We start from the raw sequence: 19,595 nt of genomic DNA on the forward strand, positions 1-19,595 counted from the left end.
ACAGACTTGCATTTTGGGTGTATGCAAAACATCCCGGAGGGCATCCCCAGGAAGAGTCGGGCAGTGCTCAGCCCAAGCTGGGGAGCAGGCCGGCCCTCCGGAGGCAGAGCAGGGGCTGCGTTAGATCCTGCTCGCACCTCGTCTGGCCATGGAAACTGGAAAACAGCCTGGGGGGGCGGGGAGGACCGTCCTCCGTGGGGTTTCGCTCATTACTGCCTTTAATTCTCGCCTCAGGCCTGGAAGGGGGCCTTACACCCCCTGTGCGGCCCGGCAAGTGGGGCCACAGAGCGGTCACTGGTGCAGGGCAGGGCCAGCAGTCAGACCTCGCTCTTCCTTCTAGCCTGCTGTGCAGACGGCCAGCCCCACACCTTCCCGTGGTCATGACCGTGCACTGAGGAGCTTACAAAGGACTGGTTTTAGCCCAGCTTCTGGGGGGATAATCCCAGCCCCACCCAGGCCGCCCCCGAGGACACGGACTTGAACGGCTCACCGGTCCCCTCCCTCAGCTTCGCTTTCCTCTTGGAGGGTGGGCCTTTCTGGGCAGGGACGCAGGTGACCTCCCCCAGGCTCAGCAGAAAGAGGGCACAGGCGTCCTGGAGGGAGGATGTGGATTGACCGTCCTGGTTCCAGCTTCGCCCGTCCCCGCGGTGGTCACCCTGAGCATGTGTTCACACCACCAGCTCCAGGGCACGGAGATGGAGTGGTGCTCTGAAAAGACACAGCAGCTCAGAAATGCTCCGTCCCGGGCTGTGACCATCCAAGAATTCTCTGGTGGACATCGGCAGTTTTAGTGAGGGTGAAAAGGCTTTGTGGTGCGGCGTTCCCAGATCCACAGTATTTGCAAGTCACTGTCAAGCCGGGCAGACTCACCCACCTGGGTCTTGTGTCTTGTGGACCACAGCTATTGTGAGAACTCACCTTACCACCGGTGGGATAAAATAATTAGGAATTGGATTCTTGAGACTCCAGTTTTAAGAAATAACCTTCAGCCTCGGTGACCAGGTAGGTCATGAAATTAGATTTTTTTTTTAAGATTTTATTTATTCGTTTGAGAGGGAGGAGGGTCAGAGGGAGAAGCAGACTCCCTGCTGAGCAGGGAGCCCTGATGTGGGGCTCGATCCCAGTACCCTGAGATCATGATCTGAGCTGAAGGCAGACGCTTCACGGACTGGGCCACCCAGGCATCTCTGAAATTAGATTTTTTAAGTTTCTCCCCATCACAGAGATTTCACGAGATGTCTACTTTCCTTTCGGCTGTGTTTCTTGGATATGGAATAGGCAGATCCCATAAGGCTTTATTTGGCCAAGTGTCTGTGTTTGTATTTGGCGGGACAGAAGTGCTATTTATTAAATGGCTTTTTTGGTCATATGCCTCTGCTAGATGTTTTACCTAAGCCCGCTCATGTAATGCCCTCAAAAAAGTAGAGTAGGTGGTATTCTAACCATTTCAAGGTATTTGTGCAGCTGGGGGTGGGGGTGGGGGTGGGGCAGTATTTCGGGCCTTTCCAACATGGTAGATAATTAGAAAATGCCAGAAGCATCTCAGTTATCATTAGCACAACTCCATGCACAATTCTCCTCAAACAAGTTCAAGCAAATTATTCCATTTTTATTGTAACAGATCTAAAGAGTAGATTTTATATTCTTTAGGACTCTACCTTTTCCTCTGAAAAGTAATTTTTTTTTAAAGATTTTATTTATTTATTTGAGAGAGAGAGAATGAGAGACAGAGAGCACGAGAAGGAAGAAGGCAGAGGGAGAAGCAGACCCCCTGCTGAGCAGGGAGCCCGATGCGGGACTCGATCCCGAGACTCCAGGATCATGACCTGAGCCAAAGGCAGTCGCTTAACCAACTGAGCCACCCAGGCGCCCAATTTTTTTTTTTTTTTAATTAAAGTTAAGTCACGCTGGTCTTGTTTATTTTTGCTGTGACACCGAGACAGTGCTGCGGAAGCAGAGAACAGTCTCGAATGTCAGAAAGAACGAAGTTGTCTTGAGGGTGGGTTTGGGCCGGACACAGAGAACCCTTCCCTGCACCCCCACTTGACATCCCACATAGGAGGAAGGTCCTACCCGAAGGGGGATGCCAGGGAACACACGTCTTGCTGTGTTCGGAGTCTGTGAGTGAGTGTAAGATGTGTTTTCCTGGAATGCCCTTGGTGTCCCCCACCCTTTGTCATCGTCGTCATGGTCCATTCAAGAAAAGGACATGTTATCTTTGTGTCTGCAGGTGTCAACTTGGGTCTGTCCATCTCCGTGGGACCAGGGCCGTTTGGTCCCGCCCAGAGCCTCGGCTTTGAGCTGTGCCCCCTCGCCCCTGGCCCAGATGGCTCTTCCGGGCCCCCGCTTCCCCCTTCTTCGGCCTCCTCTGAGCCCTGGCAGGAAGGAGGATGAGGAGTGCCCGGGGCCTGGTCTGTCTAGCAGAGACATCAAAGCAATTTCAGGAAGATTTTTCTTTTTCTTTTTTTTTTTTTTTAAAGATTTTGTTTTTAAGTCATCTCTACCCCCAGTGTGGGGCTCAAACTCACGACCCCGAGGTCAAGAGTGGCAATGTTCCACTGACTGAGCCGGCTGGGCGCCCCAGGAGATTTTTCTTACAGTGACCGGAGAGTCTGACTTGTGTAATGCCTTCCTGAGATGCTCCACAATTACTTGAGCCTGTATCTTCCCAGACTTATTTTCTAACGAAACAAAATTACACATGCCCATGGTCTCCTTCCCAGTTTCCTTGTTTGTGCCCATCTTCCCAACCCTTAGCTGTAGGATTGTCTTCTGGTCTGCCCCCCCCCCCCCCCCAACTTGCCACGGACACATCTGATCAGAGCAACTCCTAACATTTCAGTCCCACCAGCTGCTTCCTTCCCGTTGTCCCCGAGCGCCATCCTGGGATCTCCTGCATGTTCCCTGACCCTGCCGTCCTGGACTGCACCTCCTTTGGTGTCCCTCTGCTTCTGGAAGTGACCCCTCGCCCCGCCGGCCAGGCTCTGTCCCCTCCTTGCTTGAGCTCCCCTTCTGTGAGTCCTGACCTCCCCCGACCCCCGTCCCCGTTTTGATCGTTCCTTCATGTACTCTGATAAACCTACTGACCATGATACTCATTTGGCCTAAACTTCGACTTGGTTTTCGTGTTCTTTCTTGGTTTGAATCACATTTTGTTCTTTATTTCCCCAAAGACTCATAACCCAGGAGCACATTGTTTCTCCCCAGTTCACTGTTAACTTCAAATGAATGAGGCCACTTTTAATGTTGCATTTGGCACATTTTATTTTATAACCAGTGTTGGGAAAATACCTTGAACATGCTCAGGTTAGTAAAACTTCCAGAGGTTATGTCTCTTTTAACCAAATTCTCTTTATCAGAAGAAAAGAAACAAATACACCATTGACATCACCAACCTTTAAGGTTTTTAATTTTCTCAAACAGCACTAATGCAATGGATACTTTAAAATGTGTTTCCTTTGCTCTCCACCATTGGAGTTAATGACCGATAGAAATCTGTTTGTGAAACATCATGTATAACATTAAAAAAAAAAAGTCTAGACCTACACAGGTGTATTTTTAGAAAGGGAAAATAAGCATGTTTTGGGTGATTGATGCTTTTTTCACCTTCCTCATAATATAAGGTGCACATTTGTTAAGCTTTGGCTACAGAAAGTAAGATTGGTTTACCATTTTCTGTGCCCGTGGTTTTTGGCGGGTCCTGCTTACGCACTGCTTCCCCTACATGGGCGAGGCTTTCACTCTGAGGCTTTGCCCTAAAGTTTATTGGGGTTTCTCAGCATCCCGACCTCATCCTTCAGTTAACATTCACGTTACCTTGTGTATTTATCTTTATCCTACGTCTCAAGACCTTTCCACCAGGAATTCTAACTCTGAAATATTTAAAATATCGACTTCAAAGTCCGTGGAACTGTGCCAAGCACGCTTCTTGTGAAGATAAATGGAAATGCTCTCGACACAGGGCAAAGTCAGGGTCCATTAACTTAAACAGGATGCAGTGTCTCGGGGAGGCTCTGCTTCTTCGCGTTTGTAGACAGAAGAGAAAGCCTTATGTTAAAAGGAAAACAACCGGTTTCACGTTATCAGCGAAGGGCTGGTTCCCACAGGACACGCCCTCCCAGCTCGGGCTCTTGCCTCCCATGCTGCCGGCTCGCCCAGGCTGCGGGGGCTCCTGGGGCACGTCCTGGGTGCCGACGGGAGCAGAGACCTACGCTGGGGGTGGCCAGCCTGAACCCAACGTCGCTTGTGATGCAGCAAGGTGGTAGACACTTGGAGAGGTTGGCGGGGGGGGGGGGTGGATGTAGGTTTCCAGGGTGTGGTTATTCGGGGTCGTGGCTCTCCCCTGGCAAAATTTGGGAGGCTTGGGTTTCCTGCATTGTGTCTTGAGTAAATCTAACCTCACGCCTAAGAAACGGCGCTCACTAACTGTTGTGATCCTTGATGGACCGACTCATCTGCTAGTTTGCAGACAGGAGATTCCAGAAGCTCCTACCCAGATCCTCAAGAAGATGCTGAGCTTCGAGGGCATTATCTAGCCGTTGGAATGATAACTATATATGGCATTCAGTTGTGATTGGTCGGAAAATAGCCTTTGGCTGGAGCCATGTTCCATTCAAAGGAAGAAGTACCTCTGAGGTACCCGGGGGCGCCCGAGTGTGGGTACTGTTTGCCTCCCCCCGTGTGGGGCTTACAATCTCATCGTGGTCGATCGCACACACCGTCACGTCACTTTGTCGTCGGGTGAGTGGTCAGGAGGGAAAGGACCCCGGCAGACCGGTGTTCAGGAGGCATGTGTGAGGCAGGTGGGACCCCGGAGTCTTCCAAGTAGGGGCTGTTTATGATGCAGCGAGGAGTCTAACTGCAGGAGAAGGTTCATTTGGAGAGAAAATAAAAGGTTATAATAGTGAGGTGGGGCCAGGTTGTGGAGGTAAATATGAGTATGTGGACGTTTACCCCGAGGATGGTGGTTTGCCGAAGGGGTGTGATTAGCAAAGTAACAACATGACATGGGTTTCTTCTTTTCTCTCTCTTTTATTTTGGTTTTTTAAGATTTTATCTTTAAGTCACGTCTACGCCCAGTGTGGGGCTCAGACTCACAACCCTGAGATTAAGAGTCGCCTGCTCCACGGACTGCCAGCCGGGCGCCCCATCTGTCTCTCTTTTTAAGTGAGGAGGGAGATGCCTCCCATAGGGATGGAATGTCGTCGTGTGGCAGCTCAGACGGTCCGAGAGAGAAGAGGAGGGGTCAGCAGTGGGGGTGGCCAGGCCTGGGGGTTCCCAGGCTCAGCGAGGAGCAAGTGCGTGCAGGATGGAAACCAGGTCAGCCGTCGGGAACTAGGACACCTGCCTCCTCACCAGCCGTAGCATGAGATGCACAAACCCCGAGGATGGGGTGGGACAGTGGGTGGTTTGAGCAGTCAGGGGCCCTCTGGGCCCTGTGAGCCTCACGGGGTAGGGAGAGGCCGTGATGGCGAGCCTTGCAGAAAGACCTGAGCCACAGACCGTGGGTGCCTGAGCTGGTGTTCGTGCTCGTTCATGTGCCGGACCGACAGATCCGTTGGATCCAGCACAGGAAGGCACCACAGAGACGTGGTGTCGGGAACGCCGTCGTCCGGCAGACGTCTCAGAGGCAGAAAGGGCAGGACTTAGTGACCGAGAGTTTGTTAGGAGCAGGGGAGAGAGAGGCCTGAGAAATCCGCCCTCATCCCGAAGCCTGAGCACTGAAGGCTGTGGCGATGGGGGGAGAGGGAAGGCGTTGGGGAGGGAGGACCATGTGTCGGTGTGGGCGGCGGCGAGTGTGAAGCGATGGGGGCCGTCGGGGAGAAATGCCGGCAGAAAGGGCCGGGCTGAGCTGAGGGTCAGTGCAAGAACTCGGGTTAGAAGCCCCCGCCGGCCACATCCTCGGCGCGCGGAGGGTCACGGCGCCCTTCCTGTGCAGCAGGTGGGCGCTGGGCGAGGCCCCCAGGGGAGCGCACGGGAGGAGAGGGGCCTGCAGGGCAGGGTGGGGCCCCGCGAGGTGGACCAGGAGGAGCAGAAGGAAGGAGGAGAGAGTAAGTCGCGGGCACGCTAGGATGGGCCTGAAGGGCCACCCTGCACCTTTCCCCGACGCCCGCTCGCTTCGGTCTCACACTGTGGGAGGTAGTGACGCCTTCCCGACTGGCACCCCGCCACCCATCCCGACCCCCAGCGGCCTCCGTCACAGGCGCGAGGGCCGAGTTTCCCTTGGGGTTTTATCAGAGCCCACCCAGCCTTTGCCCCCGTGGCTCAGTGCCATCAGGTGTCCTGTGAGCTGGCGCCCCAGTTCTCCCCGACTCAGACTCGCGTCTGGTCCTGTGCGGGCGATTTCCTGTCCTCTCTGCACCTGCTCCGCAGACCCCCCGCCCCGTGAGTCCGGACCTCTGCGCGGCTCTCCCTCCGGCCCTGGTGGCGGAGGCCCTGCCGCCCGTCTATGCCCGGGTTCGCTTGTGTGTATTTGGCTTCCCTGTCCTACCCGCAGCCTTGCTGAGGCCGCCGCCCGCCGGCCCCCGGGACCGGGTCCGCCCTCGCCTCCCCACCGGCGCGGACCCGCAGCTTGCCCGGTTCTGAGCCTCTGTTGCTTCTGCCCGCCGCAAAACCGTCGGCTCCGGGTGGGAGGGCTTCACGAATGCTTCATTTTAGAATGGAGGCGCAGGACTTGGGGATCGGTGATGTTTTTGAACGAATGCTTTTCACTTGATCCTGCTGTTTGTTTTTAAAGCTACGATCTTAGAATGCCCTGTGTTTCACGCGGGCTCCATAAGTAGATTCCGTTTACTGGCTCTGTGTTCCCTCTTTTTATTTAACTTGGGACCTAAAGGGGCTTTAGGGTCTGATCCTACACTTTTTACTCTGTATCCATCAATGTGTAGTCTAGGAATCCACAAACCCACTGGAATTTCTACGTATGGAAAATTTTTCAGTCAGGGAATTTACATTTTTTTTTTAATTCCCAAGAAATTCAGACACTTCTCAGTTTGGAACCATTGGTACAGAAGTTACCAAGCTTGTACCTTTAGTCTACCAAAAAGAAAACCCATGGTGGTACAGTGAAGAGGACACACTTTAGTGTCCTCCTCCTCAAAGGGGAACAGGGACCCCTCACATGTGCCACCGAAAATCTTTGATACCTTCATAGAAGTACTTGCCTCCTCACCCGGCCCCTTCCCCAGCTCTTCATTTGTTGTCACATAGTCTAGTAAAGACAGCATTAACTTTGTTCCTGTCACCTGCCCTTGCCTCCCGTGTCCCTCCTCGTCTCCAGGACAAGCTCTGACCCTTAGCACATTCACGCTGCTCCCAGATGCGCCCCCCTGGGCCCCGCACTGGCTTCTGCACCTGCTCCTTGCTTTCCCGCACTTTCCCGAGCTGTGCCGTGTGCACCTGACCCTGCTCGGGGAGAAAGTCCTCCTTGTCCCCCGTGTGCTCAGGTCCTGTCTGCCCCCCCAGGGCACAGCTCCGATGCTGGCTCTCCATGAACACAGTGTGTCCCCTCCAGAAATAGCCATTCCCTCCCTGAATTCCTTCTTAAGAACCCCCGTTTTCCTGTGGCGTTTCGGGGAGCTGGGGGGGGAGAAAGCCGGGCTGAAATCCTGCCGTCCCCTCCGTTCTTGGCTGCCGGTTCCTGTCACTGAAGGCTGTTATCAGAGCGAACTTCATGTGGCCCTGGGAGCGACGGTAGGTGTTTATGCCGAAGAGCGACATTGTTGATCACGGGCTTCAACTCGACCGGATGATAAGGGATGATTTTCCCGGGCGCTCGTGCTGGTTTGTACGCCCTCAGCGGCGTGACGGAGCTCCCCTCGCACGTCCTTGCTCTCCCTTGACCTTGTCTGACGTCCTCACCTTCGCTGCATTCTTCCACGTGGGCCAGGAACCCCCCACCCCATGACGTCCGTCGGCTTCCCGCCGAGAGGAGGGGGAGAGCACACCCTTCTCTCGAAAGCTGCACGCGCGTCCTTCTGCTCGCGTTCTTCCGGCCCGAGCTCGGCCTGTGCCCACGGCAGGCGCGGGGACCGGGAGTGTGGCGGGCACCAACTAAACGCCCAGAGGCAGTGGCTCGGGAGACCACTCAGGAAGGCTCCGAAGGGTTTAGCCCCAGGGAGAGGCTGAAGACACTCGATTTGTCTCATTGAATCGTCTCTCAGTACCTTTGTCTGATAAACGTTCGTACCTTTCATGTTTTATTAAAACCTCACTTGAAGGGCTCTTCATAAAACTAGTACAATTGGCCGGACGTGCTTTTCCTTTTACTTCAGAAATATTGAAATTGGTGATTATCAGAGAAACTCTGAAGAGGGGAGGATAGGAAACGAGAGGACTCTGGAACTACGAAATGGGACTTACGATGCATCTTTCTTTTTTCTTTTTTTTTAATTATGTTAATCCCCATACATTACATCATTAGTTTTAGATGAAGTGTTCCTTGATTCATTTTTTGTGCACAACACCCAGTGCTCCATGCAGAATGTGCCCTCCTTAATACCCATCACCAGGCTAACCAATCCCCCCTCCCCCCTCCCCTCTAGAACCCTGTTTCTTTTTTTATTGTTATGTTAATCCCCATACATTACATCATTAGTTTTAGATGTAGTGTTCCATGATTCATTGTTTGTGCATAACACCCAGTGCTCCATGCAGAACGTGCCCTCCTCAATACCCACCACCAGGCTAACCCATCCTCCCACCCCCCTCCCCTCTAGAACCCTGTTTGTTTTTCAGAGTCCATCGTCTCTCATGGTTCGTCTACCCCTCCGATTTCCCCCCTTCATTCTTCCCCTCCTGCTATCTTCTTTTTTTTTCTTTATTTTTTTTATTCTTACGTTAATCCCCACACATTACATCATTAGTTTTAGATGTCGTGTTCCATGATTCATTGTCTGTGCATAACACCCAGTGCTCCATGCAGAACGTGCCCTCCTCAATACCCACCACCAGGCCAACCCATTCTCCCCCCCCTCCCCCCCAGAACCCTCAGTTTGTTTACGATGCATCTGTTTCTTAACTCCCACCCCTAAACGTGTTGCGTTCATTATCTTTACAAAATGTCGTGGAAGACAGAATCCCAGTCCCTTCCTCCTGAGACAGGCCCCTGACATGTGTTTGTGTGAAGTTCACGTGTCTTCTCAGCTCCAGTGTGCAGGTTAGATGATGTCTTTTTAAACCAGGAGCCGTGGGGGTTTTGTGAGTTGAAGCTATCACGGTTTGTGTCTCTTCTGTCTTCCGTCCGTTGGCTAACGGCGAGCACCCCCGATTTCTCTCCAGGTACGGCGTGAGTCCTGAGAACATCATCCTGTATGGCCAGAGCATCGGGACCGTCCCCACGGTGGACCTGGCCTCGAGGTACGAGTGTGCCGCCGTCATTCTGCACTCGCCTCTGATGTCGGGGCTGCGCGTGGCTTTCCCAGACACCAGGAAAACGTACTGCTTCGACGCTTTCCCCAGGTAAGCTCACACGTGTCAGCCGGCGCCGGGGTGCCCGGTGACCCGGGCTCAGATGCCACCGCGAATGGCGGACCACTGACAGTCTTTCCTGAATGCAGCCACGCGCCAGACCCTGTGCTGGGCACCTCGGGGAGGTGACGGTCACACCAGCCAGAGACTTGGTCCTCCGGGCCTGACTCATCTGTAGAGTCCCCCGGATGACGTGTAGGGACCTTGCTCATACTGACATCCAGGGTTAATGGACTCGGCTGTACGTGCAGGATGGAAACACAAGTGCCCACACGTATCCTGGAAAAAAGTGCCGTTCCAGATTCGCTCGTTCACGCAGATGGGCGTGGATGGTGGAGTTGCAGAGAGCTGCATGCAAAACGCATGATGAGGCACTTAGCGGTCTGCACACGCACACAAAGCTGCAGACGTGCTCAGTTTTCGAACCTCTTCCTCCTTCGGTGAGACCGTGCAGGTGAGGGGAAAGGGGAGGTGGGCTGCAGGCCAGAACTTCTGTGCTTTGGTGACAGGCCACCGTCCGAGTAGCAGGGAACACAGCCCTGGGAGCCCTTCGTTCCAGCCTGCTCCCCAGCTCCTCCCACAGGCCTCCTTGCCTGTGGGAGCACGTGGACGGGAGCCCACGGCTGGATCCTCCCGGCCCAGGGCTGCCGTTTGCTCATCCCACTGACGGAAGGAAGGGAAGTGGGTCATCACCGTGCTCTAAATGCCAGAGCAGCGAGCTAGTGGTTTCTTGAATACCTCCGTTTGAAAATTTTACTTGGGGTTTTTTTTTTTTTTCCTTAAAATCCAAGTTGAGGACAGTGTTTTCCACAAAAACGATTTGCCCCCTAAATCTTTCCCATTGTGCATTGCTAAAGCAAGTCTGAGGCCGTTAGGGCAGGACTGGCCGGCTCGTGTTGCCATTTTGTGGGAAACACCGCCTGCAGGAATAAAGCCTGGTCTCAGGATTTTGATCGACCCACTCCTGGCTGTCATTCTGCTCTCGCCGCGGGGAGCGAGCATCGCTTGGTAACGTCAACGTCTGTCGCACAGCCTGTCCTCCTGCAACAAAAAGAAGCCTTCTGTTAACACGTCGGGTGAACTTCGGTTCCGTGCAGTTGGTCCCAACACTCAGGGCAGACTCCAGCTTCATAAGAAAGTTGACCTAGCGGCGAATTCCTGCTGGTGTGGCCGGGCATGCTAAGTAGGGCGAATGTGCAGCTCAGATGTGGCCGTGTTTGTGCCGAATGGGTAATGAGAGGCCAGTTTGTGGAAAGGGAGAGGTTTAGCGTGTTTGTGGGAGGGCTGCTAGGCGTTACCGTGGCAACAAAACGCCTAGGTTGTTTCCTGACTCTTAAATTAGCATACACCTTAAAATACAGCCATGGAAACTAACCGCAGCTTATTAATTAACTGTCAACCAGCAACCCGTCTTCCCTGGGTCTGTCTGATCCGCCAGGCGTAGCGCTAAACAGCTCCCCCTGGAGCGTTAACACGGTAGCTTTCGGACCACGAACAGTCACGCGGACCCTCATCGTTAATTGAACTCGGTAGACGTTCTGTTACGGGGCCCGTTGCTACCGAGTGTCCAAATTGTCTCCGTTTGTGTTCCTCTCTTTGAAGGAAGGTATTTCCCACTTCCTTTCAATATTACCAACAATGTGAGAGGAGCCCTGATCACTGTTTGGTTTGTAGCTTCTTTTCCTTTACCTGCTTTCCACCTAGACGCTCACATTTAGCTTGAGATGCACCCTCAGGCTGTAGAGATTCTCCTGCTAAATTGTGCAGCATGGAGCACAGCCCCAGGCCCGTTCTGCCAGTACGTATCATTTTAATTGAATATAATTGGACTCCCACATTCTCAGAAGAGGTCTTGTTAACATGAAACCGGAGAAAAACGGGTTTCTAAACACGACTGCTAATCTGGGGCATTGCATATGCCGCCACCCGAGGCTCTGATCTTGGCACATCCCACTGCCGGTGGGGTTCTGCCGTCTCCCTGGGGTGTCCCGAAGTGGTGGGTGCTGTCGCGAGCTGCTGATCAAGGTTCTGTGACAGTTGTCTGTAGGTCTCTGGGCGGTGCCCTTGATGCGAGGGCCTTGTTACCTGCCCAAGCTCAGGCCGGCGGTACTCATCCTCGCTGGCTTTGGTGCCCTCCTCGCTTGCCCGGGGCTGGGCTGTCCTGTCTCCTGTGTCCCGCTGGAGAGTCAGGTTTTTTTGTATGGAAAGCACAGAGCACCTGGCTGTCGAAATTGTTTCATCAGTGTTAGTCGTTCCTGTGAGCAGCGGGGTCCCTGCAGATAGTTGCCGTTGGTATCCTTCTGTAGCTTTGGCTGGCATCAGACACAGAAAGAGCAGTCACTGGTGGGGGGGCTTTGGTGCCAGGACAGGTGGCCGGATCCGCCCGTCTTGCTGCGTCCGTAGGTTAAACAGCGGTCCCCTCTGGGGGCGAAATTGCCTGCACGCCCTGCCAACAGGGCTTATGTCTGGAATTCCTCTTTGGGAAATGTTTTCAGAGCCTGCAGCACATTCTTTTGAAAATCCTCAAATACTCATCCTTTGAGGGTAGATTCCGTTCTCATAAACAATCCGAGATCACTCAGACTCCAAGCTAGGCATTGCATTATGTTTTCAAGCGAAGTAGTACAGTTTTTACCAAAAAAAAAATGAGGCATAAGCATTTATGAGATGGGGTTTGAGGATCTTTTGAGTCGATTCTGAAGTCATCTTGCCAAGAAGACTGCAAACGCGGGCAGCCGAGGATTAGGTGTTCAAGCTTTCAGAAGAGACGCTCTGTTGGACATGTCAAGTTCTGGCCTGTTTATTTATTTATTTTTTAAGAATCCTCTCTCAAAAATATGAATATATCAGAAATATTAGCTACTGGATTGTTAGTCTGGTGGCTTTTAGGAGTTCTGTTTTTAATAACATACTTTAACGAGCACGCAATGGCCAGATGCCAGTTCTTGACTGGATCCTGGAACAGAAAAAAGGCATCTGTGGGAAAACTAACAAAATCCAGGCAAAGTGTGGGGTTTTGTTCATGGTGGCGCCTTGACACTGGTTTCTTGGTTTTGACAGACATGTCCTAGCAATGTGGGGTGTTAGCCTTACGGGAGACGGGCTGGGGGCCAACGGGATCTCTGTTATCTTTGCACCTTTCTTGTAAAGCCAAAATTATACCCCCCAATTGAAAAGTTTATTTAGGAAAATAAAAAGAATCACTAGAAAAACGAGGGAGCCCCCCCCCCCAGTGTTACCGTCAGGGACATCAGGTGCGACGTGCGCAGTCCGTGGTCGTCACTAACGGAGCCCTCTCTCTCCCCGCCCCTGTTCTGTTCTGCAGCATCGACAAGATCTCTAAAGTCACCTCGCCTGTGCTGGTTATTCACGGTACAGAGGACGAGGTCATCGATTTCTCCCACGGCCTGGCCATGTACGAGCGCTGTCCCCGAGCTGTGGAGCCCCTGTGGGTTGAAGGGGCTGGGCACAACGACATAGAGCTTTATGCACAATACCTAGAAAGACTAAAACAGTTCATATCCCACGAACTGCCGAATTCCTGAACGAGACACCGTGATTTTACCTCACTTAACTGTGAACACACGAGTCCTCTGTTTTGCACATGCTCGAACTGGAAAGCGGTCATGGCAGGATCACCCGGAGGAGGTACCCGCCTCCTGGTGTTCTGATCAGAGACCTGAGCAAGTCCCCGTCTTCTGTCCCTCGAGGTCGTTCTACTCCACAGCACGTGGCACCGAACGGTGGTGACACCCAGCGTCATTGCCTGGCGGGAGTGGGGATGAGAGCTGGGCGCGGGCACGGTCGGTTTGCCCCATGCTGTGTAGACGATGCTCACATCGGTTGCTCGGCCGTACCCACGGCTGACGACTCATTCCCGCAGGACTCAGCCCTGTCTCCACCAATGTTCTCAGTACTTGATATGCAGCTCTTTTTCAGCCTCTGGATTCATGGGTTCGATCCATTTGTGAAGCCGTGATCGTGTAACTGGGACACTAGGGTGATGAAAATTCCTTTGTTAAGTTTCGTGACCATGCAGATCTCTGCCCCCCACCCCAACAAACAAATCAACGGAAGGGTAATTTACTGGAACTATCATGAACAGCTTCATCAACTGGAACCATATAAATATAACTGGAATATTCTTAAAAGGAAACTGGGGTTTTTTTAAGTGTAAATTTATTACTAGTCAACAGAGTTTTAATATTTTGATTGTCTGGTTGGTCTAACAAAGAGCCTAGCCAACTTTCCTTCTGTGAAGTCCTCCTTGTAGGCTTTTTTAAAGTACTGTACATATTTGCAATCACATTGTGCATAGATTCTTAATGGGTACTTTTCTTTTGTCAGGCTACCACGATGAACTGCAGATCCCTTGTTTGTAATGTAAATGATTGAATACATTTTGTTAATATGTTTTTATTCCTATGTTTTGCTATCGAAAAAAATTTTATAACATTTCCAAGACAAAAAAAAAATTACAAGTTTATGCTTTGAAGAATTTATGTAATGAAAATTTCACTAAACTAATCTTTTTAGTTTAAGAGTTCTTTGGGTTTTGACACTGGAGTTGCACCAAGTAAGCATCAGGTATGTCCGATGCTTCACCATTGCTACACGACTCATCTTGGGCGGGGGTCTGGGGTCGGGGGGTTTCTTTGGTTTTATTTTAATTTTTCTTTTCAAATTTAAAAGCCTTAAATGTACTGTAAGCCTCAGATTGTTGTACAGCGGGATTGCGGTTGATTCCAGTTTGTGTGCTGTGCTTGGATGCACAGCGGTCGGTCATGGAATAAAGGATGCATGGATCAGAATGCGCAGCCTCCTGTGGTCTTTTCCTCCGTCTCTCCTCCGTCAGAGAAAGTAGCGAATGAGAAAACACTTCACGTTGGTTGAAGCAGAAACCCTTGGGGCTTACAGATTTTCTACCTCTCTCAAGGTGTATGCTTTTGTTCTGTAAGAGACCCGAGGTTCCATTTGGAAGAAGCCAGGTAGGAAGGGAGGGAAGGAGGAAAAGAAGAAAAGAAAAAGGTGTAAGAAGGGCACCTGGGTGGCTCAGTCGGTTAAGCGTCTGCCTTTGGCTCAGGTCATGATCTCGGGGTCCTGGGATCGAGTTCCGTGTTGGGCTCCCCGCTCAGCGGGGAGTCTTCTCCTCTCTCTCCCTCTGTACTCTCCCTCTCTCTCTTTCTGTCTCAAATAAATAAATGAAATCTTTTAAAAAAAGGAAAAGGTGTAAGACATGGGAAAAAAGAGATGAGCGTGTTCTAACGCCAGACTGTTACGTGGTTCCACGACTCACTAAACTTTCCGAAAACCATTCAAACGTGCACTTAAAAGGAGTAGATTTTATGATATGTAGATCACACCTCAATAAAAAAATCTAAAAAGAAATAGCAAGTAAAACTACTATTCTCAGATTATGATTGTGTAGAACACCTGGAAGTATCTACAAATTATTCGATGTAATAAGAATTTAGCTAGGTTGCTGGACATAAAATAAATACACAAAAGTCTTATTTCTATAAATCAGTAAAAAATGTTTAAAATTCCACACAAAAAAGGGGGGAAATATCATTTACTGTAGCATTAAAAAATATTAAGTACCTGGGAATAATCTAACAGACCATGTATAAGACACATCCTGGAGAGAATTATAAAACTTTTAAAAGACATTAAAGAAGACCTGATTTAATGAGAGCTATACCATGTTAATGGATAAGGAAGCTCATTTTTAAGCCCTCCAAAAATAGAGCTGTAGGATTAATAGGATCCCAGTAAAAATCCCAACGGGATTCTTTGTGGAACCTGATACAGCGAGCCTCAAGTTTATATGGGACAACAAAGGGCCAAGAATAGCCAGGGCGTTTGAAAGTGAAAATGATGGAGGAATATATTTTACCAGCTAGAGACAATTGCAGGTAAGTAATCTCAAGACTGAGAAGCCTCAGTCCGTCGAGATTCTGGAGTCTAGAAAGCCTTCCCTGGTCCCCTGCTTAGGTTCAATGCCCCCCAGTAAGCACTGCTTCAATATTCTGTATTTGCTGACATAGTTGATACCATTATTGCTCAAAACCACAGAGGAATGAGTTTACAGATTTGATTTATTTAAAAATATAAAACTTCCGTAGTAAAAAACATAGCCTAATCTAGTGACACACTGGGGAACATTATCAACCATGTGGGATAATGTAAATATATACGTAATGGTCAAAGGACAAGGCAGTCTGTCAAAGAGCACAGGACATGAAGGGACGTCATCAGGGATATTGTCTGTAATAATCGCATGTAGATTCAGAAATCAAATAATCAAATGAATATATCCAATAAGTACACATTAAATGTCTCATTATTTAATGCAATGCCATGTTAATTACAAAGTTGGTATCAGTATTTATTTGAAGAGATTGCCCGTAATCACTCATAGATTTTATCAGCTAAGGAGATTTGAGTAGTCAGATGCCATTTGAAGTTGTGAGTTGGTGTAACCACTTGAAGTAGAATACCCATGGGTGGTCAAGGTGCGGTTAAATGGGCACTTTAAAAAAACACTTTATTTTACCCACCAAATTAGTACAAACATTCTAAAGTATACTTCGAACCAAAAGTCTAATCTAGCCATTTAGCTCCTAGGAATTTATCCTTAGGAAATAATCCAGAGGATGAGATGGGTCTGGAGGGATAATCTCAGGGACTCTGTTAGAGTGGAAACCGGCAAATGGTCTGTCTCCAGCACCGTGATCTGGTTACTGTTAGGTTCACGCCGTGCCTTGCTCAGACCCCTCAAGGATGCTGCAGAGTGATAGTAGCGACCAGTTCTGTCATATAACAGCGCATCTTGACGACAGATAAACCGGTCCCCAAGGCCTTCGGGTGACATGGTTCCTCTCTTCGCCCCTACCCCTCCGTCCATTCACACCTGGCCAGAGAGCTGGGTATGCACCAAAACGTTTGCAGATGTACATCTCTGCTGGGATTTAGGTGTAGCTCAATGGGTCTCTACAGAGGAAAGCCTGAGCCCATCCTTCAGGACGCATGTGAAGTGCCTATGGGATGGGACCTGCAAAATCTTTCCCTGCTGCCATTGGTCCCGGGACCCCGCTGGGTGGCATTATCTCACTCCTGAGAGAATGTGGCTTTGGCTGGAGGGGACAGGCAACCTGGGTGGATCTCATCCCCTCGTGTGTAAGGCTTACGAAGCCCGAAGCGGAAGTGCCTATGAATAGCATGACCCATGCCGCCCGCCTCCCATGCCACCTCTTCCCTGAGGCCCCACCCACCAGGGTTTCCTCAGAGAAGACTGCCGGTCCTCCGGGAGCTGGCCCAACTGGGTGTGTTCCATGGCAGAGGGCCCGGGCGCAGCCCTACAACAAGGCGGCCTGCCTAGCCCTGTCCCTAATCCTTACCAGCCAGGGGAGGATGTATGTAACATGCAATTCACCCTTTTAACTAATTCTAAGCACACAGCCCAGTGGCATGAAGTATGTTCACATTGTGCAACCGTCACCCCCATCCATCTCCAGAACTTTGTCATCATCCCATACTGAAACCCTGTCCCCCTAGACACTAACTCCCCATCCCCCCCTCACCAGACCCTGGCAGCCCCCATTCCTCTTCCTGTCTCCACGAATTTGACTACCGTAAATATCTCACACAGGTGCAATCAAATCACACACAAGTACCTAAGTTTGTGTCCTTTTGTGCCCAGCTTAACTCACTTAGGGTAAGGTTGTCAAGGTTGATCCATGGTAACATTTCAGCCCTTTTCAAGGCTGAACAGTGTTCTGCTGCATGCAGCTACGCTACATTGTGTTTGTTCATTCACTGGTCTGCTGATGGATGCCTGGCTGGTTTGTAGCCTTTGGCTATAGTGAACAGTGCTTCTGTGAACATGGGTGTGCAAGTATCTGTTTGAGTCCCTGCTTCCAGTTCTTTTAGGCAAATACCCAGAAGGGGGATTGCTGGATCCCGTGGTAATTCTGTGTTTAATATTTGGAGGAAACCCCATACTTGATCTGCAGTTCTGTTAGCAGGAATCTCGGGGTCTGCGACCCTTTTGAAATTGCATGGCCCACTTTGGACATCTTTACTTACGGGCATTTTTCTGGGGAGAAGGTCCACAGTGTCAGCAGTCTCTCCAAGGTATCAGTGATTGTGGAAGATTAAAAACACAACTACATGGTAGCCACAGGTTCTTTTAAAACCAGTATTTTCAACTTCTGAGAACTGAGTGAGGCTTTGGGAGAGCAGAAGGAGCTCGGGTAAGGATTTACCCGTCGGCGGGCCTGGCAGGGGCGTGGGTTGGGCGGAGGTCGCTCTCTGCAGAGGGCGGGGAGGGGGAGTCCTGGCAGGTGTGGGCTGGAGCGCAGAGCACGGATGCCTTCACAGGCCCAGAACAGCAGGGGAGCCCGTGGGAAGAGCCCTCGCCACAGAGACATAGCTGGCCTGGCGCTGAGTTTGGGTGCCATGGTAACTGCGTGACCTGGGACAACTCCTCACCTGCCCTGACCCCGCTCTTCATCTCCAACCCGCAGTAACACCGCCCACCCAGTCACGGGAGGATCGGGTGAAATTCTGGGGGTAGAAACGTTTTGCAGGAGGTAATGGGCACTTGGACCCACTCATTAAAGGCATGGCTGGGGTCTGGGTTTAGAACACAACGGAGAGCACTTGGTAAGCTCCAGGTTAAGACAGCCTATCTACGCTGCCCCTGCCCTCACCACACTGAGACTTAATCAGTACTCGGCTGCTAAAAGATTTACCGTCTGGCTGGTCCCAGCTTGCTCACTCCCCACGCTGTCTGGCTCCGTCTGGGTACGAGTGGAAACCAGCCCAGGGGCTCACAAACTGTCTCCTCTCCCAATTCCCCATACGCTTCCCTTCTCTGGGCTTCCAGACGCCCCTCAGCGGCTGTCGAGCCCATCCAGAACTTTCCGAGGTGGGGCCTGGAGTGAAAGACACCCCGGGGCGGTGGGCGGGAGGGCAGAGAGGTGGGTCTTCTCCATGCCACGCGCTCAGCACGGGCGGAGAGGATCAGCTTGGAGGACAGCAGCCCAGGATGTCTGGGGTGGGGTCGGTGGCATTTAAGATTAGGGATCTCAGACGAACTTACGTGAAAGATGCCCTCCTAAAACATCTTAAAAATTTTATCCCAAACGGTGGATGAAAAATAATTTCATGGTTTGGGGGTGGGGGGGGAATGAACACCCATATTACTATTGAACCCAAGAGATAGAATATTACTGGGGTCTTAGAAACCCACTCTCCCCTCCAATCACATGGCCTCTCCTCCTGCACCTGCAGAGTAACCACTAACCTGAGCTTCCTGTTAGTCATTCTCGTGTCTCCTTTGTAGTGGGAAGGTGTGCATGTGTGTTGTGTGTGTGCATGCGTGCCCATGCGTGATCTACGACTGCAGATATTTAAGTTGTCTTCCAGACTTTGCTATTAAACATATTTTGGGGGATGCCTGGGTGGCTCAGTTGTTTAAGCGTCTGCCTTCGGCTCAGGTCATGGTCCCGGGGTCCTGGGATCGAGCCCCGCATCGGGCTCCCTGCTCAGCGGAGAGTCTGCTTCCCCCTCTGCCCCTCCCCCTGCTTGTGCTGTTTCCCTCTCTCACACACAAATAAATAAATAAAATCTAAAAAACAAAACAAAACTAAAAACCCCACGTATTTTTGTACTTCTTGTGATATGAGAGATTTCTGGTTGCTGCTTCTTAACCGTGGTTACATGTTGGCATTACCCGAGACGCTCATTAATGTGATCTCTACGCCCAACTTGGGGCTTGAATTCATGATCCCGAGATCAAGCCAGGAGCCCCAGTAAGAGGCTGATTTTTACCATGCTGATGCCCGGCTGTCATCCCCAGAGATTCCAATCTAACTGGTCTGGGTGGTAGCCTGGGCACCCGGACTTTTTAAAGCTCCCCGGGAGCTTCCAGTGGGCAACTCAGTGCAGATTTTGACTCAGTAGGTCCGTGGTGGGGCCCAGGTTGTTTGTTTCTAAGACAGGCTAGATGATGCTGACTCTTAGCCCCAGTTGGAGTCCTGCTGAGTCAGAGGAGATTGTTTAATTTTCCACGTAATGCAACGTCACTTCCAAAGTCAGTGCCCCAATCTGCCCTCCCCCCA

At 51.0% G+C, this 19,595-nt stretch overlaps 1 protein-coding gene across 3 annotated transcripts in view; it reads left to right on the forward strand.

Moving 5' to 3' along the window:
- Positions 1-14,279, forward strand: part of ABHD17C (abhydrolase domain containing 17C, depalmitoylase) — a 43,605-nt gene extending 29,326 nt beyond the window's left edge. The window contains exons 2-4 of one of the 3 annotated variants that reach the window (XM_064569785.1): positions 9,280-9,459; positions 9,720-9,922; positions 12,794-12,930. In XM_064569785.1, the coding sequence (XP_064425855.1) occupies positions 9,280-9,459; positions 9,720-9,912 (373 nt within the window). In that variant the 3' untranslated portion in view covers positions 9,913-9,922; positions 12,794-12,930. The other 2 variants (XM_064569786.1, XM_045899298.3) reach the window with 2 other exon arrangements.
- Positions 14,280-19,595: the final 5,316 nt, after the last annotated feature.

Source organism: Mirounga angustirostris, unplaced genomic scaffold (assembly GCF_029215605.1).
Source record: "Mirounga angustirostris isolate CCGP_5_RB_7025 unplaced genomic scaffold, mMirAng1.0.hap1 SCAF_9, whole genome shotgun sequence".
Classification (NCBI taxonomy): Eukaryota; Metazoa; Chordata; class Mammalia; order Carnivora; family Phocidae; genus Mirounga; species Mirounga angustirostris.